At 45.5% G+C, this 26,622-nt stretch overlaps 1 protein-coding gene across 1 annotated transcript; it reads left to right on the forward strand.

Moving 5' to 3' along the window:
* LOC132648992 (uncharacterized) lies at positions 1-22,040 on the forward strand. The gene is made up of 7 exons (XM_060371637.1): positions 1-210; positions 3,814-3,997; positions 5,058-8,258; positions 13,279-13,440; positions 15,372-15,544; positions 18,809-18,926; positions 21,181-22,040. Exons 1-7 carry the CDS (start codon positions 5-7, stop codon positions 21,367-21,369), a joined length of 4,233 nt encoding a protein of 1,410 aa, XP_060227620.1. The 5' UTR covers positions 1-4; the 3' UTR covers positions 21,370-22,040.
* The last annotated feature ends 4,582 nt before the right edge of the window (positions 22,041-26,622 follow it).

The raw sequence follows: 26,622 nt of genomic DNA on the forward strand, positions 1-26,622 counted from the left end.
GAATATGGAGTCTTTCCTCTGGGATGACTTTGGTCCTATGATACAGAACAGGGCCATGGAACAAATCATTACACCGATGACCATCCAGCTCTGTCATCTGCTCATCTCTGTGGAGATGAAAGAGGTACAGAGTAAAGCGCTCGCCTCCTTGCGGAAGGCGGCGGGACAGCTGGCCAGTGCCAGCGAGGAGTTTGTGCATGTCGCCAGCAGGTAATGTCTCTGTGGAACTTCAGCCCATTACCCTGACAGATTGTCAGACGATGGAAAGTAGCAGTAGAACCGACTATAGTTTTTAACTCTTTAGGGCCTGGTGGACATAGCTCAGTTGATAGAGTACTTGCTAGCATACAAGATGCTCTGGGTGTCATCTCCAGCATAAACTGGATATGGCTGTCTATACCTATAACCCCAGGACTCAGGAGGTGGAGTGTGGAGGGTCCGAAATTTAAGGTTTTCCTTGGCTACTGTCTTTGCCTCTGTTTTATTGTTGTGGAGAGACACCGTGGCCAAGGCAAGTCTTATAAAGGAAAGCATTTAATTGTGCGCTTGTTTACAGTTTCAGAGGTTCAGTCCATTATCATCATGGCAGGGAGCAATGACAGCATGCAGACAGAGGTGATGCTGAAGAGGGAGTTGAGAGTTCTACATCCTGATCCATACGCAGAGAGAGACTGGGCTTGGAATGGGCTTTTTGAAACCTCAAAGCCCACCCCCAGTGACACACTTCCTCCAACAAGGCCACACCTCCCATTCCTTCCAATCCTTTCAAATATTGCCACTCCCTACTTACTAAGCTTTCAAATATAAAGGCCTATGGGGACCATTCTTATTCAAACCACCACAGCCACATAGCCAATTTGAATCCAGAATGAGCTACATGAGACCCTGTCTAAAAGAAAGAAAAAAATCTTTCTTACTTAAAAAGACATATGAAAAATAAATTAGTATAAGAATTGATGTAGATGGGTTCAGTTTGCTTCTCTGTTGCTATATAAAAAACAAAAACAAAACAAAACAAAACAAAAAACCACTAGCCAATAGCATGTTGGGGGAGGAAAAGGTTGGTTTGGCTTAACAAGTTAGAGTTTATCATCAAGGGAGGAAAAGCAGAAACCCTGGGGTGACACTGCTCATTGTTTTGCTCCCTTGGCTTGCTCAGCTTTACTTCTTAGCGTAGACCCATCTGCCCATAAGCGGCACCCACACAGTAGGATGGGCCCAACTCTATCACTTACCAACAAAGGAACTTTCCCCATAGACCTGACTACAAGCCAATCCGATGAAGACAGCTCCTCATCCAGGTGTGTCAGTTTCACAACCAAGCTCAGCCATCACAGCTATGGAGCTGGGGCAGAGTCTGAACATCATGTGACGCTAGTTAGGTAAAAAGATAAAGTGTAGAGAGAAATAATGTAAAACATTTGTATAAGGGCTGAAGAAAGGGCCTGGCAGTAAAGAGCATTTGCTGCTCAGTCATGGACCCAGAACCCATGTAATCACATTCACACACACACACACACACACACACAATGACCTATGTAGGAATTTGGTAACAGAGTGCTTTTGTACCAATTTAAAACTTTTTTTTTTTTTTGTCGATTCTGAATGTCTGACAATGCACTTTATAATCACAAAAAGTACAGTAAGTCTTGAGCAAAGCTAAATGTTGTTTGTGTTCACTGCAGTATAAATGCCTTTGCTGTATTGCCTGTTCCGGGCAAGATAAATTATTTATACAGAGAATTATCAGTGCTCATGACCGTGGGAAATGGTCCAACCCTTCTTATCCCAGCAGAGATGTAATAATTCACATTTGGACTCAAGTTTGGCTCCACCAACTTTTGCAGAGTTCTCAGCTAAGGCCAAATGGAGGCCATCAGCACACCCCACTAAGTGTCGGGCTGGCAAGCTCCTGCCTTCTGATGCTGGGCGAGCTCTCAGGGGGCAGGAACCTGCTACATCAGCTGCTGCCCATCAGTGTATGCCTGTAAGAAGAGGCCAGCACAAGGCTATGACTCCTCTTGCGCTGAAATAGATATTCTGATGAACATTTAGGAAACATGGCTGAGCAGAGGAAAGAAAGAAAATATTATCCACAAACCTGCAGCCTAGAGACGGCTACTCTGAGTAGTCTATACTCATCCCAGATAGTATTCTCTCTCTCTAATTTTCTCTCCTCACCACTCCACTTTCCCCTCTTAAAGAACTTGTGTAACAGTATCTCTGCAGAGGGCTGGAAAGATGGCTCGGCAGTGGAGAGTGAGTTCTGCTCTTGCAGAGGACCAATTTTGCTTCCTAGCACCCACGTCAGGTGGTTCACAACCACCTATGACTGTAGTTCCGGGGAACCAATACCTTAGCTTCCACAGGCACCTGCACTCAATGTATAGATACACACACATACATAAAACAAATCTTTAAGTAATGTTTTCAAGACGAATGGATGAAGAAAATATGACACATATACATGTAGACAGTAAAATTACATTTTATTCACCCGTAAAGAAATTGTAAAGCCAGGTATGGTGGTGCACCTCTTTAATCCCAGCACTCAGGGAGGAAAACACAGGTGGATTGCTGTGAGTTTGAGGCCACCCTGGTCTACAAAGTGAGTCCAGGACAGCTAAGGCTACACAAAGAAACCCTGTCTCAAAAAAAAAAAAAAGGAAAAGAAAAAAGGAAAAGAAAAAAAGAAAAAGAAAAGAAAGAAAGAAAAAAGAAAAAGAAATAATCGTTATGTAAAGACTCAGAAAGACAAACATGTTTTCTCTCATATACAAACTTAGGCCTAGAAATGTGCATGCTTATGTGTGTGAGATGAAACTAGAAAGGAAAGCATGAGAGGGAGGAGGAGAGAAAAAAGTTAATGAAATACATATACAGATATATGTACATATCTACACACATACACATACATCTATGACATGAAGGCAGAATGGGGGCCTGTTTGGAGTGGCCAGAAGAACAGGAAGGAGGAGGGAGCATGCTGGAGAGCAGTGAGAGATGAACTATAATGACACCAATGTATGGGGTTGCCTTGATGAAACCACTACTTTGCTCAAATTAATTTAAGATGTTCAAAAAACCTGTGTGAGTGTTCCTGTGTCTAGCCAGGAGTCAGTTAAACTGAAAACTGCACATTGTGTCTCATTTTAAAAACAGTGTCCTTCTCACATGGCCACTTGGTGGCTCTGGCTTCTGAAACCCAAGTACTTCGGTGACACGGTGAAAAATAGTGTCTTTATTTCTCAATATAATGTAACTAAATAGTGGCGACCTGAACTCTGCATAAACTCTCTGGAAAGTAATTCTTTTTAATTTTTTTTCTTAAAACTTTTGAGACAGAGTGTCACTATGTAGTTTTGGATGGCCTGGAATTTTCAGGGACCTGTCTATCCCTGCCTTCCCAATGCTGGGATGAAAGGCATGTGGCCACCATGCTTGGCCTGAAAATAAACTTTTAAAACATATAGAGGAATAATCTTACAGAATTTGCTGTGTTTTTCTTTATTTTAATGGGCATGGCAATTTCTGAGACCCTGTCAGAGTTGCAACAGCGCAAAGTTTGTAAAGTCTGAGAAATACATTGAGGCGACAGCCCTAACTCACAAACTAAGACACGTGAAGAAAGGGTGGAGAAGAAAGGAGATGGTTTTTAAATCAACACTGTGTCTTGGGCAGAAGTCTCCGGCCCCATCCCCACAGTGGTCAGTCTTCCCTTTAACAGCCACCTGGTGGTCTGTCCCTGCTGTGTATCTTTCCCCGTGGCTCTTTGGTTTTAGTATCACACAATCCATGCACTGTGTCTCCCAGGCTGGCAGGAGACTGCGAGGAGGAGTGGCTCAGGGAAGAAATGAAGCCAGTGGCGGAGTCTCTGCGGCTCTCCGGGAGGAGCATCCTGCTGGTAACTCAGAAGCTCCACCTGCAGCCGGAGCAGCAGCGCCACTGGGAGGAGCTAGTGGCCGCCGCTCAGCAGATCCTGGTGGACACCACCAAGGTGAGGCGCCTCAGAGCTGGCTGGCTGCTTCGTCATTGCTGGAGAACAGGCATGGGCATGCAGTTCCCACAGCAACTCCTGAGTGGCCTTTCCACACACGCACAGAGTTCATTACCAATCGAATCAGGGCTAAACTGGAAGCTGTAATAGGAATTGGTTTAACCCCTCAGTTTCCAAACGCTCTCAGTCTTTTATCCCGACCCACATTCCTTGTTAACATACAACTTAAGTATATTTTGGGTATTTTGTTTATTTTTATTTTATGTGTGTTTTTATGTGTTTGCCTGAATGTGTCTGTGAACCCTCTAGAACTAGAGTTACAGGCAGTTGTGAGTCCCCTCGTGGATGCTGGGAATCGAACCCAGGTCCTCTGGTAGAGTAGCCAGTGCTCTCAACCGATCATCTATAGCTCCAGCCCCAGAGCATAACTTTTAGATTTGGATATTGTTCTTGGTTCAAACGTATACCCATGAACTATTTTGTTGCTGTTTGTCGTATAACTTCTGTAGTGTGTTTTATTGACAGGTATTTTCACAGGCCTTTTAGACAGTTGTTACAATGGGGTCTGAGAGAGTAGAGGCAAAACCAGAGCGCTTTGGACACCTGATGGTGGGGAATGAAAGGGAGAAAAAGGCTTTTGACTTGAGTACCAGCCCTAGGGTTCCAGAGTCGATGGAGCTGCCTAGGAGAGGCAGAGTCAGGCTAGAAAAGCTGCCTCTGAGAAGCTTCCACAACAGGCTTATCATACTTAAACTTCCAGCCCATCATACTTATCTAAATAATAATCTATCCTTGAACAGTCCATGTTAGGCCCCACACTAAATACGGAGTGAAGGCAGAGATATAAATTCAGACCTCTGTTTTACAAGGAAATGCACAAACCCGCAAACCTCCAAGACTGGAGTGTGGATTCTGAGATCCAGCCCCCTATTTAGTCATTAGTCCTCTATGTGGTTACATTCCGGTTAACTGAAAATCTAAGGTCCTCTAGGCTTAAGCTACATGGCTCCAAAAAAGTTCCAGACATCTTCAAGTCTCTTTCCTGGGATGGCCCCATCAGGTCCTGCTCCTTGAGGACGCTGCAATGGTGAGAAAGACCGTGCCCGCGGCCAGTTGGTGTCTGACGTGCCTGGACGCCCTGGAGACGGCGCAGGACGCCACCTCGTCGCGGGCCTCACTCGCTGACCTGGCAGCTGGGCTGCTGCGACTGGGCGGCCTGACCTCGCGCTGGGCCCGGGACGAGCGCCTGGGGCGAGCCCGCCACAGGCTCGGGAGCTGCGTCCCCGCGCTGCTCGCGGCCACCCGCGGCCACCTCCGGCACCCGAGCGATCCGCAGCTGAGGGCCTCGCGGCGCCGCGTTTTCGCCCTGACCAGGCAGAGCCTCGGCGACCTCCTGGATGTGCTGCAGCCCGGAGTCCCAGGGCCCAGCGCCAGCTCTCAGAATGGCGCGTTGGCTCGTTGTCTGTGGAAGCTGCGGCAGGTCCTGGAAGAGCCCGGGCCCAGCCGCCTGCGCGGCGGTGGGCTGCTGGACGCACCCCTGGCCGCCGTGGTGTGGCACTGCCTGCGCCTAGCCGCCTGCTCCTCGCCGCGGGAGAGGGTGCACCTGGTGTCCCGCTGCCGCCAGCTGTTGCAGCTCCGACCCGGGGTGCGCCCGCCTGCCCGGAGCAGCTCGGGGATGGAAGGAGAAGCTCTGCGGGCCGCGGCGCACGCGCTCTTCCGGGGAGTCCGCGAGGGGTTACTGCGCCAGATTCTGCACACGTTCATAGACACCCAAGGTCCTCTCGAGCGGTTGGTCCAGGCCGCCTTGATGACTTCCGCCATTAGGCCCAGGTGTGACAGCGAAGCCTTGGCCAAGACTCTCCAGCTTCTTCTTGAGGCTTTCCACGACCAAGCCAAGCGGATGATCCGAGTGGCGCACTTAGTCTGGCTCTGCTGCCCACAAAGGCAAGCAGGCAAAGACCTGGAGGCTGCCGTGGCAGGTCTGTGGAGGCTAATGGTCAAAGCAAAAGAACTCTTTTCACCAAGTCCCCAAACATACGGCCTGGACTGGAGCCCTGCCACCCTGCGGGCCTTGCTTGAGTCCTGGGCCAGGGAATCCGAACACCTCTTGGCATGCTTTGATTTCGTTCTCAACATTCCTGAATTCCTGAGTCTGTCCATCCAGGAAATGACTGAACACTTGGATTTGTACACAAGGGCTCTGAGGAGCGGCTCGCCCAGAGAGCTTTCCAGATCTGTGGCGTTCCTACGCGGAAGAGCCACACACATAGTGCAGGTGATGAGCAGATATGTGGGTCAAGACCCAGATCCTATTTTCCGGAACGGGATGAGAGTCATGGTTCGGCAGCTGGCGCAGTCTTCCTTGGTCCTGGGTGCAGCCGCTGAAGGCAGCAGAGGTGCAGACAGCGCTCTGGACACAGACGCCTTTTTAACCATGGCAAAACATCTCATCCATTCAGCCCAGCAAGTCCACGAGGGGCTGGATGGCACCAACCACCCAGACATCCTCAGCCCGCTCCGGGTCCAAGTCCAAAGGTTTGACGTTGCCAAGGGATGGTCTTACTTCATTCTCCCCAGTCCCCAGCACCCCACAGCTCCTGAAGTGAAATCCCAGCAGGTACCTGGGTTAGAGGGAAGTGGCCCCAACACCTCTTTCCTACCAGCAGAACAACTTTCCTACACAGTGGTCCCTGACACCTGCATACCGGGGTGGGGATCTCCACTCTTTGCCATCAGCAAAGTCATCAGTACTGTGGAGAACTGGGATCACCAGGCAGTGAGCTCATCAGGCACCCACACATCAGAGCAGGATTCTACTGTCCAAGAGCCCCAGGCTGGGGGTCCCCTGGGACCAGGGAGGATGACAAGAGTACAAGAATCCTCAACACTGGCACCTTCCGTTATTGACCTAGCCGGGGAGGAAGTCCATGCCACAGATGCTAGAAGTGACAGGCTTCTGAGAGTGGCTTTCCAGAAATCCGGGAGGGCCAAGGAAGCCAGGCAGGGATTGGTAGCCAGGGCTGGTGACTGGTACCCTCTGTGTCGACAGCTGTTTTGCCATAGCCTAACGGCCGAATTACCAGGGAGCATGGCAACATTTGGTGAGCTTCAGCAGGATTTGGCCCTGATGGTTCAAACAGCAGCCAAAAGTGGCCCTGTGAATTTCGACGAGAAGAGCCCAGACCCAACAGGGTACCCGGGAGTGCTTTTAGATCTACAAGACAGATCGAAAAAGGCAGAGATCCATGCTAAACAGCTGTTGGATCAAGTTGTGTCCTCTGGAGGTCTCCAAGCCCTCGCGGTGAGGGAAGAGAACATTGACAATGGGTGTCTTCTATGGGCAGTAGCTGTCCAGGACCTGATGCAGTGTATGGAGAGACTCAGCAGGAGACAAGGCCTGTTCCTGCTGCCCCTGCGACAGGCAGTGAAGAGCCAGCAAAGGTTGCAGGAAGGGTTAGATCAGGCAGTAGATGTTTCTCAGAGGTTACAAGAGGCCGCTGGGCTGTCTGTTGTTCTGTGTGGGGATGAGCAGGTAAAGGGTGAAGTCTCCTTTCTGTGTCGGGAAGTTCACGTACTCACAGACGCCTTGCTGGACGTGGCACACATCTTGGTCTCCTCCCCCAAGCCATGTCCCAGCCTCTCTACCCGTTTTGAACTTCTCTGCTTAGAACTCAGCCTTCGAGCCAAGGCCCTGACTGACCACCTGAGCAGCATCAATGCAGCGTATGAGCATACGTTCCAAGATGCTGTGGACAAGAGCTCCCAGACCAGGATGGAGAGCATGCTGTCTGCCATCCAAGCTGTGCAGGAAACCGTAGCAGGGGCTCAAGAGTTGGGACCCTTCCAGGAAGACCTTCTTGCATCTCTAGACAGCATTCTCATGCTCACTAAGGAGGTGGCCAAGAGGGTCCCTGTGCTCCAAGAGGAGCAGGGGTTGTATATGCTGGACTGCCTTCGGTGCGAATGGGCAGCTAAGGTCCACCATGCAGTGACTCAGCTCCAGGCCTTGGAAGGTGGTCACATGGAGGCCTGGAGACCCCTTGTCCAATGCTTGAAACCCAGAGAGGAGCCAGCAAAGGCCCTAGAAGAGAATCCTGTCCAGCTCCAGCCCCGCTGTAAAGATGGTACAGCAGAAACCACTTCTGGGAGCAGTGTGGATTCTCAGGGCGCTGTTCCCGCAGGCACCCCAGAAAACTCAATGGAGACCTGTGATGATGAGCCAGTTACCACCACCAAGATCACCACAGCAGACATCACTATGGTAGGCTACTTGGCATCTTCCATCTACCTCCACCTAGACCTGTTTCCTAGTAACTAAAGACCCTAGCACATTCCAGGGACTTGATACCCACATGTTTGTTTCACACAGGGCAAACAGCACACGCAGTCTATAAAAGTGTAAGCTTGGGGACCAGGCACCCTGGTCTACGACTCCCTTTGCCATGCCCTTACCAAAATCACAAAGACGTCTCAGCATCACTCCAGAATTCTGGTACTTACAGGGGCAATGAATGCACCCATGGGCAGCTGACCTTAGCTACTTTGTGGCTTTTCTCCCACCCTTTGTCTCCCAGTTTCACCCCCTATCATTAGATAGGAGAGAACAAAAGACAGAGGGGAGAGGAAGAGAAAGATGGAGATCTCTGAATCTAATCTCTTCCTTCTTGCTTCTTCTTTGAGAATGACTACTGCCAAACTGCAAATGACCAACAGTGATCAAATGCTGTTGAGGCCCTAGCATGTATACGCCCTCTGAAAAGTTCCCAGAATTCCAAACGTCACACACTCGCAGAAACTATCCGCAGCTGGCAAAACCACACCTCTGCTAGAGCTCAAGGCAAATCACAGTCAGTTTTTCCCAGACAGGCTGAAGCAGCTCCATATCCCACACTGGCATCAAAACAAAAACATATTCTTATGTCTGTGTTTTTTTTTTTTTTAAGGAAACCAAAATTCCAGAATTCTCACTACATCCATGTAAAATTATTTCCCGTTCTTTCACATCTAATCTGTGCCTATGATTTTCATTGGCTTTTGTGGAGTTTGTCCTTATCACTTACTTAAACTGAACTTTGCTGGCAGGACTCAGTACTCAGGCTGCTTATTCACTTTGACCTCTGCAAAGCTCATCTCCCTTCTCAAGTGACAAGAACACAACAAAAGTCACCATAGTGGGGGAGAAAGGGATTTCTAAGGAAGAACCTAGAGCTGTTGAATATCTCCCTACACACCTGTGTCCTTCTGGGGCAAGACAAGACACCTAGGCATTAAGGATCTGAATGATTTTGTGTATTTCTGCTGACTGTAACTGAAGTCATGGGAAATAGTAGAGCTTAGCAGGGCTATAGCAGTTTCCATGCAGACACACTTCATCCAGTGTTTACTGCTCTAGAGGAGGCAGGACTCAGGAGAGTGGAGCCTACTGCTCTAGAGGAGGTGGGACTTGGGAGAGTGGAGCCTAAAACTGAGGCAAGCCAAAGTCACATGTAATAGCCAACAATTCATATCTGAGAATAAAGAATGGTCACATGAAGCCGGGTGGTGGTGGCACATGCCTTTAATCCCAGCATTCAGGAGGCAGAGATAGGCAGATCTTTGTGAGTTCGAGGCCAGCCTGGTCTACAGAGTGAGTTCCAGGATAGCCAGACCTATTACACAGAGAAACCGTATCTTGAAAACAAAAAACAAAAAAACAAAACAACAACAACAACAACAACAACAAAATAAAGGTCATATGAGTAAAGTTCTCATGAGCTCAACATGTGTACAATCACAAGGACAAGCTGCATAAAGCAAAAACATGTTTTTCCACACAGGCATATAAACAAATAACAACAGCCAGTTGTAATGAATAATTTGAAGTAAACTCACTCTTATCCACTGAGAGGCAAGAACGATTCTGTGTTTTGAAAGAAACTGAGGTCGCAAGACTCTTGTCTTGTTTTCTTGGAGTTTTCTCACAAGCACTCAGAATTCTCTGTGCATGACTCTATTCTTGGCCCATGCTCCAACAATCCAGGATTTGATAGATGAGTTGCCATGTCTATCCCCATCACGACCTATGGACGGCCGTGCAGTCTTCCAAACCTCTATAGAGCTTTTCCAAGATAAAGTTGATCACACCACATCATGTTTTTACCCCTGCCCTTATATCTTTTCTTCTTTTTTTCTCATCAAAATGTCACTTCCACCAAAGGGGACCCTGTGACCAAAATAACAGGGAGAATAACATATACCATTCCTTTAGCCTCTAGGCTTGCCTGCTCAACTCTCAGTCTTATAAATTCAAATAGCTTGCAGGCTCCTCCTCCTCTTCTGTGGTTCTCCATAGGGTCTTCAGCACACACTTAATGCCACCCACTCCCTGACTTTCTGTTTCTGTCAATGCACCAAAAGCATCTCCCATAGCTGCAAGGCAGGGTGGCAGGGCAGGGCGATGTTGGCCACTCAGGTCAGAAGGCTCTGAGAACAACACACTCCTCACTCCTGTCCATAAAAAGGACTCCAGCAGGAAGTATTTCGCTCCGGTTCTGAAGCCTCTAACACACAACCGTAGGCCTGCGCTGAAAAGCTTGGAGTCAATAGATCAGGATGCTGAGGGTCTCTGATAGGTGTTTAAAAGGCCATTTCATAGTTTCTTCACCACATTTGGTGGGGTTTCTATTGCTGTGATAAGACACCATGGCTGACTTGGAAAAGAAAGTGTTTATTTGGCCTTATGTTTCCAGAGGGTTAGGGTCCATGTTGGTAGAATAAAGGCACACAGGCAAGACCCTCGGAGAGCTCACTTCTTGGTCTGCAAGTAGGCAGCAGAGAGCATTCGGGAAACCTCAAGGGTGACACATTAGTGACACATGTTGCCCTTCCTCAAAAGTTCCACCAACTGGGCACCAACTATTTCCAAACGCATGAGCTCATGGAGGCCATTCTCATTCACCCCTCCACGCTCGGTCTTAGCTCCAGACCGTCATGTCCCTCCTCTGGGGCCTTTACTCTCTGCTGTTGACTTCTTGGTCAGCAGCTCTCAATCATTTCCTTTTTTTCACCTATCCTGCCTCCCGAACTCCTGACAGGCTGGCTAGTGGACCTCTCTAGAAAAGGCCTCTGCCCACTATTCTCAGCACACAGGACATCCTCACCTAAAGCCAGGCCACTGATGCAGCAGATGACAAGACACGTTTTCAGAAGGTGAGGTCAGGACAGAAACACCAAGAAAGCCAGGTGATTTATCAGTATTCACTAGCTTAGGGTCCTAGCACACTCCATGGGGCTATGACAGAACACCACAGATATGGTGCTTTATAAAGAAAGGAAAGTTACTTGGCTCACAGTTCTGGAGTTGCTAATTCCAAGATGGAGGGGCCATATCTGGTGAAGTGAGGCAAAGAGATAACCAAGGATATTCTCAACCCTCTGCTATTGGAGTCGCTTCCAAGAGCAGGGCAATTTGTCTTGATTCAGAAAGGGCAGAAGAGAGCTCCATTAAAGATCCACTGGAAAACCACACGGCCTCCTGTCACGTCCAACTTACTCTTCAGATAGATGTCAGGGCCACTGTTTCCTTAGAAGAAAGTAAAACTCAAGTTTCACAGTTATTTGAAGCAAAACTGTAAAGGCCTTTGGTATAGAATCAATGTGAGCATGTTGGAGTTGAAATATTCAAAGATTCCTGAATTTCCTTTTTTAAAAATGAACTAGCTTTTATTTACCCTTGGACAATTTTACACATTTAGACAATGCATCTTGCTCACATGTGTTCCTAGCCATTACCTCCTCTCTGCCCCTCAGTTCCCACCCCTCTCCCCCTTTGTGCCTTCCCTCCTCACTTCCTCCTCTGCCTTTTCCTCCCCTGCTCACTGGGTAGTGCTGGCTGGCCTGGAACTCTATGTAGACCAGGTTGGCTCTGAGCTCCCAGAGGTCTGCCTGTCTCAGCTCCCAAGTGCTGGCTTTAAAGGTGTACAGCAGTATGTCCAGATCCCTATTTTTTTTTATTTTATGTGTACAAGTGTTTTGTCCATCTATATTGCCATGTACCACATGCATGCAGCACCGTAGGGTCAGAAAGCGTCATCGGATACACTGAACTAAAACTACAGATAGAGGTGGGCTACCAGTTGGGTTGCTAGGATTTGAACCTGGAAAGATTTGAAGCTTCCTCTGGGACAATAGCCATTGCTCTTAACTGCTGAACCATCTCTCCAGCTCCTTCTTCCAAACAAAATAAAAACAAGACAAACAAACAAACAAACAAAACCCTGCATCTAATCAGTGCTGCCCCCTGGAATGTTGACTGTTCCAGTTGGCTTGATCCTGTACAGGCAATCATAGCTGCAGTGAGTTGGTGAGCACAGTGGTCATGCTATGTCCAGAGACTGCCTTCCACAGCATTTCTGCCATCCTCTAGCTCTTCCTCGAAGCTCCCTAAGCCTTGGGTTGGGGGCGTTACTACAAATGTCTCATTTAGGGCTGAACACTCATTGCCACTCTATTCTCAGCGCCATGACCAGTTACGCGCCTCTGCGGCAGTCTCTGCTGGTAAGCGCAGAGAGCAGCTTCTCTGCCTATGGTTGAACGCAACACTGACTTGTTTTCTTTCTAGGTTGTCAGCACTCTAACATGTCTCTGTGCTCTTCAAGAGCCTACACGTTCTTCCTTCTTCCTCCTGAAGCCTGGACATTCATAGAAAGGAAATATACTATTCTGACTATATTGAGATTCAGGGATGCCATATTTCTGCAAATTCTGGATGGATGGAGCACAGACTCACAGGGAGTACTGGGTCTCTCCACCGTTTCCCTACACATTTGGAAAAGATGGCTAAGGGCTGTGAGGACTTAGGAAGTCTGATTCCCTGTGCCTTTCTTTAAAAATGGTTTCAAAGCAATTCAGGGGTGAGGGGGAGGCTTGGTTGATAGAGTGCTTATTGAACAAGCACGAGGGCCTCAAGCCTATTCCCAGATTACAAACCTGCGTTCACAGATGTGTTACACACTCGCAGTCCCAGCACAGTGGTAGGGAAACGGCAAATCCCTGTTTGGGTAGCACAGCCTGATCAGAGAACTCCGGCCCCATGTCGGGTCCTGTCTCCAAAAACAAAATAGGCAGCTCTGAGGAACACTGGCCTCCACGTGTGTGTGATCACACACACACACACACACACACACACACACACACACACACAAACACACAAGGGGGGTGCAATTAACATCCTCACTGCAGTTGAGAGGCCCAGGTGTCAGGGACTTCGTCGTTCTAAACCTCTATCCGGTGTCTTCTTTCAGCACCAGAGTGACAGCCCCTCTCTGCCTCCTGCTCAGATGGACCAGCCTGGCCAGGAGGATGGCAGTGCAGACAGTGAGAACAGAATCGCCCAGATCACACAAGAGATGGCCAGCGAGGTGTTCCTGATGGCTCAGAGCTTGAGGAAGAGAGGGCGAGGCCTGGTACTTGGTCTTCAGCAGGTCACGGTGGCGGGTGATTGGGCAGCACTTGGAAAAACGATGCCCTGACCTCCCTAGACAGTGCTGGAAGGAAAGATCACCTTGAAGATCCATCAGTATCCCATCTCTGTAAATTTATCTCCCCCCTCTATTCCCCTCCTCTTTTTGGCTTGGCTACTATAATGTTATCAATTATACCAGGGAATAGAATTTTGCCAAACCTGTAATGTAGTAAAATCAAGGAGTCATTCATTCCCAGAACAGTGAGTCAAGAATGTTATTTATACCTTTTTAGATTATTTACATGTTTTTATTTTGGGGACACTGCTTCAATATGTAACACTGTCAGGCCTTTACTTCCAGAGCCTTTTACCTTAGTCCCAGTGTTTGGATTACAGGTCCATGTCTGACACATCTTGCTACCTTTTTTCTTTTTTTCTTTTCTTTTCTTTTCTTTTTTCTTTTCTTTTCTTTCCTTTCCTTTTCTTTTTCTTTCCTTTGTCTTTTTCCTTTCTTTCTTTCTTTTTTTTTTTTGGTTTTGGAGGCAAGTTTTCTCTGTGTAGTCCTGGCTGTCCTGGAACTCACTCTGTAGACCAGGCTGGCCTCGAACTCACAGAGATCCACCTGCCTCTGCCTCCTGAGTGCTGGGATTACAGGCATGCACCACCACCAGCTGCTCATCTTGTTGCTTTTTAAAATCCCCAAACAGAGAGAGCTGAGACCCCTTGAAAGCTAGCCCATAGTGGCTGGCTTCTGGAGGATGACCTCCACTATGATTCTATCCCCACACTCTGTGCTACTCTTGACTAAACAGAGGCAAATATTGTTTACTATCAACACACCAATATGGAATTTTTAAAAAGGGAATCCAGTTATTTTGTGTATAGACCAAAAGAAAGACACAAAATGTGGGTGTGTCTACTGGGTACAGATGGCTCCAAAACCCAAGACTGAGACACAGGGGACACGTCTGACCGGGGGCGGAACAGAGGATCTAAGGAAAGAACATCCCCCGGCAATATGACTACAAGGACAAACCCAAACCTCCATCACACCAAGACTCAGGCCCTTCATTCATGGTCCCGCCTCCCAGCTCCCAAAGCCAGTCAGCATCTGCCTGAACCAGCGATTTCCCCAAAGTCACCAAAGTAGATGTGGCTTTCCAGAATGTAATTCCAAATCAGATATTCTGATTTAAATGGGACTCGGATGTCTGCAGTGGTGTGTGGCTAAGAGTCTAGGAATGCGCAGACTCTGCACTTCTTGGGGTCCTGCAGAGAAGTACATTTGAAAGGAAAATACAAGGCTCATTCCAAGAGTGAGGCTTGCTTCCGGTTGGAAGCAGCTATGCAGTATTCTCCCGAGTTCCCCCAATCATACATCCTGATCTTAATGCCAGTCAGGCTTTTAAGATCTGAAGTATTGTGCTTTTGAGCAAAACAGAAAAAAAAGACAGAAAATGTCTGGTTAGGACTGGGGTCATTTGGTAGAGCACTTACCTAGTGTGTACAAGGTTCTGGGACTGACCCAAGCACCACAGAACCCAAGTGTAGTGGTGTGTGCTTGTCTCAGCCTCACTCAGGGGCTGAGATAGGACAATCAGGACTCCACAGCCATCTTCAGCTACAACATACAACTACATCCTCAGCCAGCCTGGGATACGTGAGCCTAGGAAGCTGGGTTGTCTGGCCTTCCACATCCCCCACACAAGGAAGGAGATTGTTCTTTATCAGTTAGGTTCTTTCTAACCCAAGAAGAAACCCTGAGAGTTGGCTCAGGAGATGGTGGCTTGAGCTGAAATGAGTACATTTCCAAGCAGAAGTAAGTTGGGCCAAAAAAGTGTGGGGTAAGCATTGGAATGTGTCCATGCCGTCTTAGGGGAAACCTGTGAAGGCAGTGTTTCCCTAATTCTAACGTTTTCATTTCTGATATAGACCAAAGATCAACTCATCGCCACTGCCAGGAAAATCGCAGCTTCTGGAAAAAACTTCACCAGGCTCATTTGCATCATTGCTAAGAACTGCATAGACCAGAGATGCACCCAGGAGCTTCTGTGTATGGTGGAACAGGTTCAAACCATGAGCAGCCAGCTCAGCATCATCTCCAGGTAGGAAGGAGCTTACAGGAGAATGGCTGAGTTTTCGTGAGACCCGGTGGGGATAGAGAGACATCATTGGTAAATGTTTAATGATTTACCCTCCTGGGGTTTACCCTGGCCCCTCCATTCAGAACACGGGCCCTCACCCCAGTGGTATTGTTGTGCTCCCAACACTGCAGGGGTAGTTAGCCTTGACACCCTTTCTTAATAACCATGTATAAAATCTGTCAGTTAGCTCTCTGTTTTCATATTAACCATATCTAATGAAAAAGCCAACTATTTTTTTAGAACATCATGCACAGTGACACTTTGGATATGTAATGACAGCGTAGCCAGCTTAGTTTGTGAAATTACACTCTGTGATATTTACACAAAGACAAAATCGCCCGACATCACAGTTCTCAGACAAATCTCTGTCACTAACTCCCGACTACATTAACAGCAGGGCCGGGGATTGCACATGCCTGCAATCTCAGCACTTGGAAGGTAGAGAAAGGAGGATCAGGAGTTCAAGGTCTGTTTTGGCTCTACAGTGAGTTCAAGCCTAGTTCGGGCTACTCAAGACCCTATCTCAATAGACAAGTACAGTGAGTGAAAACAACAACAACAACAACAACAACAAAACCCACCAGCAGGGAGCGTGTGCTAAGGTTAGCTCATTTATAAACTAGAGTGGCAGTGAACACCAATAATCCCAGCATTTAGGAGGTAAAGGCAGAAGTTCCTTGGCTACATAATGAGTCTGAGGTCAATTTGGGCTACACAAGACTCTGTCTCACAACACTACACCAAAAGAAAATTAAGCCACTTAATATGCCTCAATTCTGGAGTCAAGTAATTTTCATTAATCACTGACCCATCCCACAGGTCAGTCGAATGAGACCCCTAAGAGAGGGGGTGAGAATAGGGTGGAACAAGAGACGTGAAGAATGGAGACAAGACAGTATTCTGATCAAGTCTCATTTAAGGATCTTTAGGTTACAGCTTATAAGGAGTAAGAATGGGCAATTCGGGGGGAGGAACTAGTCTCAGTAAAAATTGCAAAGCAGGACATTCTCAAGGAAATTCTCAAAGCAGGAGGAAATTTCTCATGTAAGCAGGAGGCAAGTTCTCATGCCATACCTGCCAAATCTAAACGGTTGAGCACACATCTAAAGAAGAAAGAACACCTGTGGTCCAGGGGTGCAAAATCACCATGTTGTGCTAAGCACACTGTGCTTCATGGATTCCAAGCAGGCTAGAATCAGGCAGCCATTTTATGGCTCCACACAAATCACCTCCCCATAACAGCTTTTCTGTTGATATAAATTACACAACAGCATAATAGGATTATACAAGTTCTAGTTCAACCTGAGTTCATTAGAAGTTGTAGTGGCATGCTGACTAACAATAAATTTCCAGTGGTAACAGTTTTACATATGGAAAGGCATGATTGTTAAAACTATTGTGAGTGAAAGGTCTCAGGTATGGTAGAGGACACCGAGATAGACACGGTTCCTAGAGGCTCTAAGAATTATTTAATGTCATGGACAGACAGGAAACAGCATGGCAGGGGCTCTGAAGAGAGGAACCAGAGCCCAAATGGAAGGAAGTGGGAGTCTCCTGCTACACTTTCTGAAGGTGAGGGATGTCTTGGCATAATCCTACAGCCAGGCTGGCTCTTCGGCAGGGGCAGGAGAGGATGTGTGGTACCAATACCCACTTTGGTATAAACTCACTTCCCTAGTGAGTGGACCTAGATCCTAGCACCCTGAAGTCTGTTAGCAAGGGATGCACACAGATGCCAGGTTCTTCTATTACATTCTCACGGGTGAAATATAAAATTAGCATTGCTCAAACCAGTGTGCATTTTTTTTTTTTTTTACTTTATTGGTTTGTTTTCTTTTTATTTGATGTATATACACAGGCACAAGCATGCCAGGAAACACATATGGCAGTCAGAGAACAACTTGTAAGATGGTTTCATTGTTAATAGCACTGGATGCTCTTCCAGAGAATCCAGCTTTGATTCCCAGCCCCCACATGGTGGCCCACAACTCTTAACTCCAATCCCGGGTGATTGGCATGGTCTTCTGACAAACACCAGGCATATAGGTGGCATATGTATATACATGAAGGTAAAACACCCACACATAAAATAATAATAAAATGTGGCAACTGTTCTCCAGGAAATATCATTTCAGACACATGATCATCTCAAGATTAGCTGCCAATACCTGTCTATTTAAGACATAGACATAAAAATAACCACCAAATTAGTTTTATAATCAAAATGAGACACTAGAGGCATGGTGCCAAGCAGGGAGACTACACACACACACACACAACAAAAACAACTTACCTGTGTCAAATGGCAGAAGGAGCTAGGGAGAATGAGGCAAACACATTCACCGTGGTGGGAATGAACGGGTAAACCCAAATGAGCAGATTAAGCCTGGGATTGATTATTTTGAAGATGGAAGGTGTGTTTACAGGTTAAGCTGTTTGCTCTTTCTGGAAATCTGGGAGCCCTAGAAGAGGCAGTCAGCTCCAGGCAGACCTGAGCACAGCTCTGTCAGAATTTATTCTCCTTCATGGTTTTTGTTTGTTTGTTTGTTTTTGAGATAGAGCTTCTCTATGCAGCCTTGGCTGTCCTGGCTCACTTTGTAGACCAGACTGGCCTCGAACCCAGAGATCTGCCTCCTCTCTTTTTTGTGACCCCTCTTCAGCAACATACTTTTCTTTGGTTTTGCTACAGATGAGTCACATTTTCTTGGTATTAAAATAAAATTTTTATTTAAAGGCTAAATTGAGCCCTTAGAATAGTCTTCCTCTGAAACGGGGAGATAACTCAGTTGGACAAATGCTCACCCCACACGTGCATGAGGAGGACCTGATTTTGAGTCCCAGCACCCATCCAAGAGCTGGGTGTAGTGGTACATACTTCTAATCCCAGGGCTGAGGGGGTGGAGAGGGTGGAGACAGGGTTCTCCAGGGCTTCCTGCTCTGGCCAAACCTGTAAAATCCAGGCTCAGCGAGAGACGCTGTCTCAAAAAAAAAAAAAGAAAAGAAAAGAAAAGAAACAGCTGGGTGCGTTGGGGGGAAGTGTGGGGGTTGGGGTGGGGAGGGGGGTGGGGGTGAGGAGGATGGGAAGCAACTGAGGAAAACACATTAATCTCTGGCACGCAAAGCGTCTCAGCTTTCTATGTGGGGCTTACCCAGCAAATACCGCTGATTATTGGCGATTGTCTCCTAACCTGGGATAAAGATTTCTTTCTTTCCGAATGGTCCCAGTGTAAAGGCCTCCCTGGAGAGAAGCAAGTCTTCTGAGGAGCTCCTTGTGGACAATGCACAGCGGCTCCTCCAGGCTGTCTCCAAGACTGTGAGGGCTGCAGAAGCCGCCTGTCTTCGGGTGAGTGCCGCAGGGACCTGGCAAACGGCAGGCTCTCACAAGGATGCCCTCTCTTACCTGTTCAACTCGGCCCCTTCCACAGACTAGTCCCCTTCCTGCCTGTGTGTTTGTATTTACGTGGTTTCTATTAACATGGCTTTAATTTTATCACCTCCTTAGTGTGCAATCTGAGGATGAGCCTACCATAGCATTCTGCACACCTTTTGCTATGTTTTCTTCCGTTTCTAGTGTTTCCCTTTGTGTAGTTAGCTGAATAAGGTTTGTCTTTGTTTTTGAGATAAGATCATAGATAGCCCATGATGGCTTTGAAGCCAGTATGTAGCTCAGTCTGAGCTTTTAACTCGGGATTTTGGCCTCAGCCTCCTTGAGTGCTGAGATTATAACTGTACACAGCCATACTTGGGTCTCCTTATTTTTTACACTTTCCCCCCTCTTTTGTAGGATTTATCATTTACCTAAAGATATTAACCATAGGTATTTTTTTACCTTCTTTTCTGATAACATAGCTCAGATCTGATTTTTAGTTGATTTGAGTTTTTGTCTGTTTGTTTGTTTTGTTTTGTTTTTTTACAGTGGATTGGGAGGGTTTTGTTTTTATGTCTCATAACTTTCCATTGGGAACTTGACATTACACGTAGGTTTGTAGGCCTGAGTTCATGTTCTCCGGCACCTCTGTGTGAGAAGTGAGACAGTCTTGCCAGGCACTGTAAGGGTGTCAGGCTTGCTGGCTTAACTTGTTTGGTGTACTCTGTCTTTCCTCAGTGGCTGAAGGGTTTATTCAGTAAAAATATCTTGGCAGTGATTCATGCCTATGTGATAGGCGGTGCTCCCTTCCCCAAGGCCTGCATCTCAGATAGATGTTCTCAGTCCCCTATCCCAACCTGAGCCTTTCTCGGGAGCATCAGAAGTCTTAGAAGACTGTGGGTGCACATTAGTGTGTGTTACACTCACACTAATTTATCGACATTTGGACCTTAGCAATTTGCTAATTTTATTTTTCAATTCTGGTGGTCAAAGCCAGTGCCCTGAAGATGTTAGGCAGGTACTTACTACTGAGCTACATTCATAGTTCTGTTAAAACTTTTCCCCAAACCTCTTATTCAATTACATGGCTGCCCTGTCTCCCTCCCATGCTGAGTTTCATGTAAACCAGTGATATTCCCATCTATCCTCAGAGATGTCTGTTTTTAATACATCTGAGGCTGGAGAACTTCAAACTCAGCTCTCCAATCAATTAAGAAAAACATAATTTTGTGTATTGTCTGACTTCATCTCATGGGGGTAAAACCAACACTTTATGGCTTCCAGGATCTTGTTTTGTTTTGTTTTGTTTTTGAGACAGAACTCACAGAACTCCTTTCACCTCTGTCTCCCTGAGTGCTGGGATTACAGGTGCGTGCCACCGTGCCCGGCTGCATTCCTAAGTCATAAATGACAGCTGCAGATAGACAGTTTGCATGTCTAACAAAATATTTCCCCTGGATGTAATACTAGGTATAGTGAGAACTTTGGTTTCTTTAAGAAATACAAACATTGTAAGAATATGTTTTCGTTAATCTCAGGGATATGGGGCTTTTCAGACTGTCCACAGCAGCTAAGTATGATTTGCCTCATGCTCTAGCAGGGACATGACTTTGACCACTGTAGATAGTTTCTGTGAGTGTGTGGCATTTGGGATTCTGGGAACTCTTCAGAGGATATATAAATGCTAGAACCCCAAGGGGGTGGTGGTGTTGAGTCCAGCTTATTAAGCAGTCATGTGCAACTAGACTAAATTGCACCCAGTTTCATCTGTTCTTTGTGTGCAAGATGCAAACAGATAAAGAATTTGGATGGGGAGGGAAAATTATTTTTTAATATGTGTGGGTGTTTTGGCCTGCATATTTATCTGTGCCCAAGAATGTATGCCTGGTGCCCAAGTAGCCAGAAAAGACTAGATTCTCTGCAACAGGAGTTAGAGGTGTTTGTGAGCTGCCATAAGGGTGCTGGGTCCTCAGGAAGAACAGCCAGTGTTCTTAACAGTTAAGAGAGAATTTAGAAGAATCCATTATGTCTTCAGAACATTTCACTGGGATAAAGATAAAGCCCTTTGTTCTACTCTTCATCTTCTTTCAGGGTGGGGGGTGTCCGGTTGTCTTCAAACACGGTAGTTTGACAGTATAAAATGAGAGCTGTGATCCCAGACAGGCAGCGTTACCACTCTAGGAAGAACCCAGAAGAGCTCGTGGCAGCGAGTGTCCTTTCATCCCTGCAGGGTTTAAGCTGGCCCTCCTCAGATCCAGAGGAGCTGGAGGTTGCTGCCTTCTGCACACGGTGGAAGAAGAAGCTGCTACAGCACCGACGTCAAGAAGCCTTGAACGAAGACTGTGATGAGCTGGGCTTACGAAAAGCGGGCACAAAGAACCCCCCAGAATTGGTGTCCCTGCTTCAAGAAGCAGTATAAAAGCTGAGGAATATCCTCCAGGTCAGCCCATGTTAGCCAATGCTTTGGACACACCTGTAGCTTGGACTGAATCTGAGGGGTGTGTGTGCCCAGGGCACTGATGGAAACTGAACAGGGAATGCTCCTGTCCGTATGTGATAGAGGAATTTTAAAGAGCGGCAGACAGAAAGTGAGTGTGAATGTACTTTGAAGAGAATCATGCCCTTTTTTGTTTGTTTGTCCCATCCATTCTTTCACTGTTCTGTTCATTTTTAAAGCACCTTATTAATTTATATGTCATATCATCCATACATTTAAAGTATACCCTTTAATGCTCACAGATTTATGCAAGAATCAGCACAGTTAGCTCTAGGATATTTCACTCATCCCCAAGAAAGTCTCTTTTGTGGTCTTCTCCTCCTACCCTAGCCTAGTTGCTGTTAATTACTTTCTGTATATTTTTTTATAGATTGGACAGTTCCTATAAATAGAAAAGTGGTTCCGTGTGTTGTTTCTGTATGTGTTTGTGCACATGCACTGTGTGTGTTACTTACGTTGCTTAGCATAACTTTTGAAAGTGCATTTATATTGGTACTTTACTTCTCTCTGCCTAATATTTCCATTGTATGGGCAAACCTCACTTTACATTTGGGTTCTTCCCAATTTTGACTATTGTGAAAAATAAAACTACCATGAACTTCAGTGATTGAGCTTATTGGAATGATGTTGTGGATAATATTTCTGCATTATTCTTTTTTTCTGTCAAATACATAATAATGTCACATATTTCAGTTCCTATACTGTCGATTTGTGCACTGATTCTCTCCTATATTATCATGGCTAGTGGTTCATTCATTTTATTACACTTCTCAAACAACACTATTTTGGTTTCGTAAATTTCCTAGCTGCCTCGTGGCTGTTTAAGGCAGAAACGAGCACTGTTACTTTATTCTGGCCAGAGCAGGAAGTCCTGTTGGGAAGCTTAATGTGTAGGTGAAGTGAGTGCACAACTGAGGCTGAGCAGGAGGAAGAGACAAATGAAGATTAAATAGTGACGATTAGATGGACTCATTTCCTAACACAAAAAGAATAAAGGTAACAATGTGGCTCCCAAAACGATACAGGCTGTTGCCACTGCTCTTGGCTGCCCACCAGGATTACACAGAGATGGCCACAGAGAGCAAGCTGGCAGTGAGCTGGAAGCTCCCTGCTGGTGGCCGGCATGCTGTGGAGGGAGGAAGCCATCGGCTAGCACTCCTGCCTGCAGATCTGCGTGTTTCAATAGTAATCACCTAGCAGGAGTTGCCTGCTGGCGCAAGAGTGATGTGAATGCTCAGGGAGTAACCAATTATTTCCTGACTGGGTTTGAGAACTGGTCCACAAGACACACTATGCGCCTAGTATGGTCAAAACTTTACGTTTGTGTGGGTTACACATCCTATAAGGAATCTACTACTGATGTTGGCCAGCAGGTAGTTAACCTGCCTTGCAAATATTTGTGTTTACATCCATAGCCAAGCACAGTTCTTAGACTTCTTCTGGTCAGAGAAGACTATTTCGGCAGTGGACAATGGTCGAAGTAGGAACAAAAAGCAGTGTAATGCTGCCTCCTTTTGAAGGAAGGCTTGGGACGAGCTCCTTTTACAAACTCTGTGTGTACACGGGCTCCTCTTTAAATGCTGAATTAGAGGAAAACAGCATACCTCCAGATGCACACTGTTAGGAATGCTTTTAATTTAAATTCAGATAATAAAGATTATAGGACAAAAGCACTACAGAAACCTGCAGCAGTGCCACTACTGAAAATGCCACTTAGAAAACTTATTAATAAATAAAAAAAATGTGATTCTACCCTTTTACAAGTGATTTGTTAGTTCTTGACATTATAGTTGATCAGTTCAGCAAAGTATATCCTTGGTTGTAGTCTTTGAACAAATTAACAATTTAGTTAGTCTAGTAAATTGGTATATATAAACCTTCCCAAGTGAAACAGGGTGAGCAGAATTTCTCCAAAATTTTGACATACAATTTGGAGAAATGAAATGATAATACTGGAAATTTCAAATCAAACACTTCATCCTAAGTATGTACAAGCTGGATTTCAGCCCAGATATATGGTGTTTGTGGATCTGAGAGCAAATAGATTGCCAAGTCTAGACACTTTGACCACTGTGGCAGAGCCTTTGGGCACAGGGGCCACCAGATACCCTGCTCTTATGCAAACCCTGGATCTATGCTAAGCCCCTTTCTGAGTGAGGTGGGGCAGCAAGCATAGCAGAAGCAAGGTGAAAATGTTTTAAACATTGACAAGTTAATACACAAATGACTATTTGTTGACTGTCATTTTTATATGGAAATATTATACTGTTTCTTGAAAAAAAAATTCTTCCCCCCACCTTCCCCTTAAGTGCCTGGAGGAAAAACTGCAAAATGAAGGTAGGTGACAAACCTCTTACCTGAAATGCTTACATGACCACATTCTCCTACGTGCTGACTTAAAACAGCATGTAAAGTGTGCAACCTGCAAGACCTGATGGCAAGAGAGGCCTAGGAAAAAAACTGTCATTGTTTAAAAATCCAGCCTCTGTATGTTCATTTCTTTATAACAAATTATGGATCAAAATCCTTTGATCAGATACTAACAAAATGCAAATTATCCCTTTCAACCTTTATATCTTTATGAAGCTACTTAAGTCCACAGTGAAGGGCTGAGAAGTGTAGCTTAGACTTCGTTCTTGCCCGGCATGCTGAGGCTCTAGGTTCCATCTCTAGCACTGAAAGAAAACAAAAGTTGTTTATATAAAATCAACAGTGAGTCAGAAGTATGAGGACTGATCACATGAAAAGAGCTGACATTTTTAATGCACTGCTAATATATATTCATTTTTTTCTTACACATTTTACAACAGGAATAACTCACGAATAACCAGTGTGGTCACATGCCCACTGGAATCAGTTTCTAAAAATCAGTGACTTTTATACTGAATAGATGTCCATTCCACCCTCCCAAGCTACTTCATCAGACGTACAACGTGGCCCAGCAGCAAAGCAATGTATAAAGTAGACAGGTCAGATCATTATGACAAACTACAAATCAATATACCTCTACGGTAGAAAAGTTCTGTTTCATACACACTGACATTTAAAAACCTGTTAACCTGGTAAGTTAACACTCTCTGAAACAAGTTATTAGGCGATTTTCATCTTATGAGTTCAGTACACATCTAAAGCTTTATAAACTTGGCAAACCACACAAGTCATACCTATTTTGGAACAATGCTGCATAATTTAATAATCCTAATAGGAATGTAGGGATTGTGTCTGTAATGAACAGAAGGCAAATTTGTATTTATAAAACAATTCCCTCCCCACCTCAAACCTCTGAACAAATAGGATTATTTATATTTCACAGATAAGAAACTAAACAGTGAGATCAAGTTTAGAAATCAATCAGAACAAGGATGTGAATTGTTATCTTTAAATTTCAACAGCTCTCTGTCCTTCCAGTCCTGTAACTATTCAGTTTAAGCAAGAATTATCTACACACTGGTCCTTTCAATTAAAAAAAAAAATACAACAGGAACACCAAAGTCTCAAGTCCTCAGGAAAGTTAAAATAAAAAACCTAAGCACACATCACCGCATAATCCACCTTTCACTGCAGCCAAGTTCTGGGGTTTGAAAAACAAGATGGGAAATATGGAGGTTCCATAGGGTCAATTACCTAAAAGTGTAAAATAGCTTCAACATTTGGTTTGTCTCCTGTGATTCTCCTGTCCTCTCCCAGCCTGGGAGCCTTAGCCAAGCCTCCCCCATTCTGCCCTGTCCCAGTATAGGCTGTTTAATTAGCCAATCAGGTAGGTTTACACAAGGACAGGTGTACCCAGATCTTGAGGGCTAGTAACATGTTAGACCAACCTCCAACAAATTGTGCTGTTAAACTTGAAACAAAGATAAAACGTGTTGCAAAACAGCCTTTAGGACACTAGTTAAAATAATAAATACCCAAGAATGTGTAGTGGTTTGAGTAAGGCTGGCCTCTATAGGCTCATTTATTTGCTTAGTCATCACAGAGTGGCACTATATGAGAAGAACTAGGATTAGGAAATGTGGCCTTGGAGGAGGTAAATCACTGGGGATAGGCTTTGAGGTTTCAAAAGCCCATGGCAAGCCCATTTTCTCTCCTGGCCTGTGGATCAGGGTGTCTCTCTCAGCTATTGCTACCAACCCAAGTGCTGCTGTGCTCCCACCATGGTTCCCAGCACGCTGATAATGGGCGAAACCTCTAAAATTGTGAGCAAGACCCCCAATTAAATCTTTTAAGAGTAGCCCCAGTCCTGGTGTTTCTTCACAATAAAACAGTGACTAAGACAATGAAATGAACAAATATTCCATCGCTGGAATACCTTTTAAACCTCCCCTTTTCTGAGTTTCTCTGTGTAGCCTTAGCTGTCCTTGACTTGCTCTGGAACTGACAGTGCCCCCGCTGCCTGTGCCTCCCCAGTGCTGGGGTTACTGGCAAGCACCACTGTGCCCCGCAAACCCTACTTTTACTCATCTAACTTCCTTTTCAGTAATTTAAAAAGAGAGCTTCCATTAAGAGTTTCCTATTTAATAGGTCAAATTATCTTTTTGTATATTTTGAAATATTACTAATTCAACTATAAGGATAAATGCATGAGTGGAACTAAAAAATTTGATGTTTGATTCACTAAAATTTAGCTATTTTATTGTTTAAAAAATTCTGATAAAAGAGAATATTGTACTACTTTGGGGTATTTTTTTATACATTTTATCTATTTTATTGACTTTTCAATTAACAGTAAAGTTCATTTGGACAATAAGTCAGGAACATAGTTTCTACTGTGGCTTTAAACAGTATCTTTAACCCTATGCTGTTATCCAGACCCATATTAGGCAACAAATAGAAAGGAACACATTTGTGAAGTGTGAAACTGCTTCTGTGAGGGCTCTCTTCAGCCAACCACTGGTCTTGTTGCTTCCTCTGCCTCCTAACCAATCTTTTCAGTGATTTACTAAAGCCACCCAGCAAACACTGCCATACACTGGCAGTCCAAGAGACCATGTCAGGGTAACACTGTGAGTTTGAGTTACATCATAAAACACAGGGGCCATTACCTATACACTGCAATGAACACACAACAATGCGTTCGTTACTTTTCGTAAAATACAATTTCTAATCAACTTAAGAGTTCAAAACTCTGAGGACATTAAATAATTAAAACACAGGTAATCTGTTATAAAACAAGCCATG

This window comes from Meriones unguiculatus, chromosome 18 (assembly GCF_030254825.1).
Source record: "Meriones unguiculatus strain TT.TT164.6M chromosome 18, Bangor_MerUng_6.1, whole genome shotgun sequence".
Lineage (NCBI taxonomy): Eukaryota > Metazoa > Chordata > Mammalia > Rodentia > Muridae > Meriones > Meriones unguiculatus.

Excerpts from the sequence above, each read along its gene's own strand:
- LOC132648992 (XM_060371637.1), top strand. The coding sequence starts at position 5 with ATGGAGTCTTTCCTCTGGGATGACTTTGGTCCTATGATACAGAACAGG. Across the intron at positions 8,259-13,278 it reads CCACAGCAGACATCACTATG|CACCAGAGTGACAGCCCCTC; the intron begins GTAGGCTACTTG and ends GTCTTCTTTCAG. Across the intron at positions 18,927-21,180 it reads CAGAAGCCGCCTGTCTTCGG|GGTTTAAGCTGGCCCTCCTC; the intron begins GTGAGTGCCGCA and ends TCATCCCTGCAG.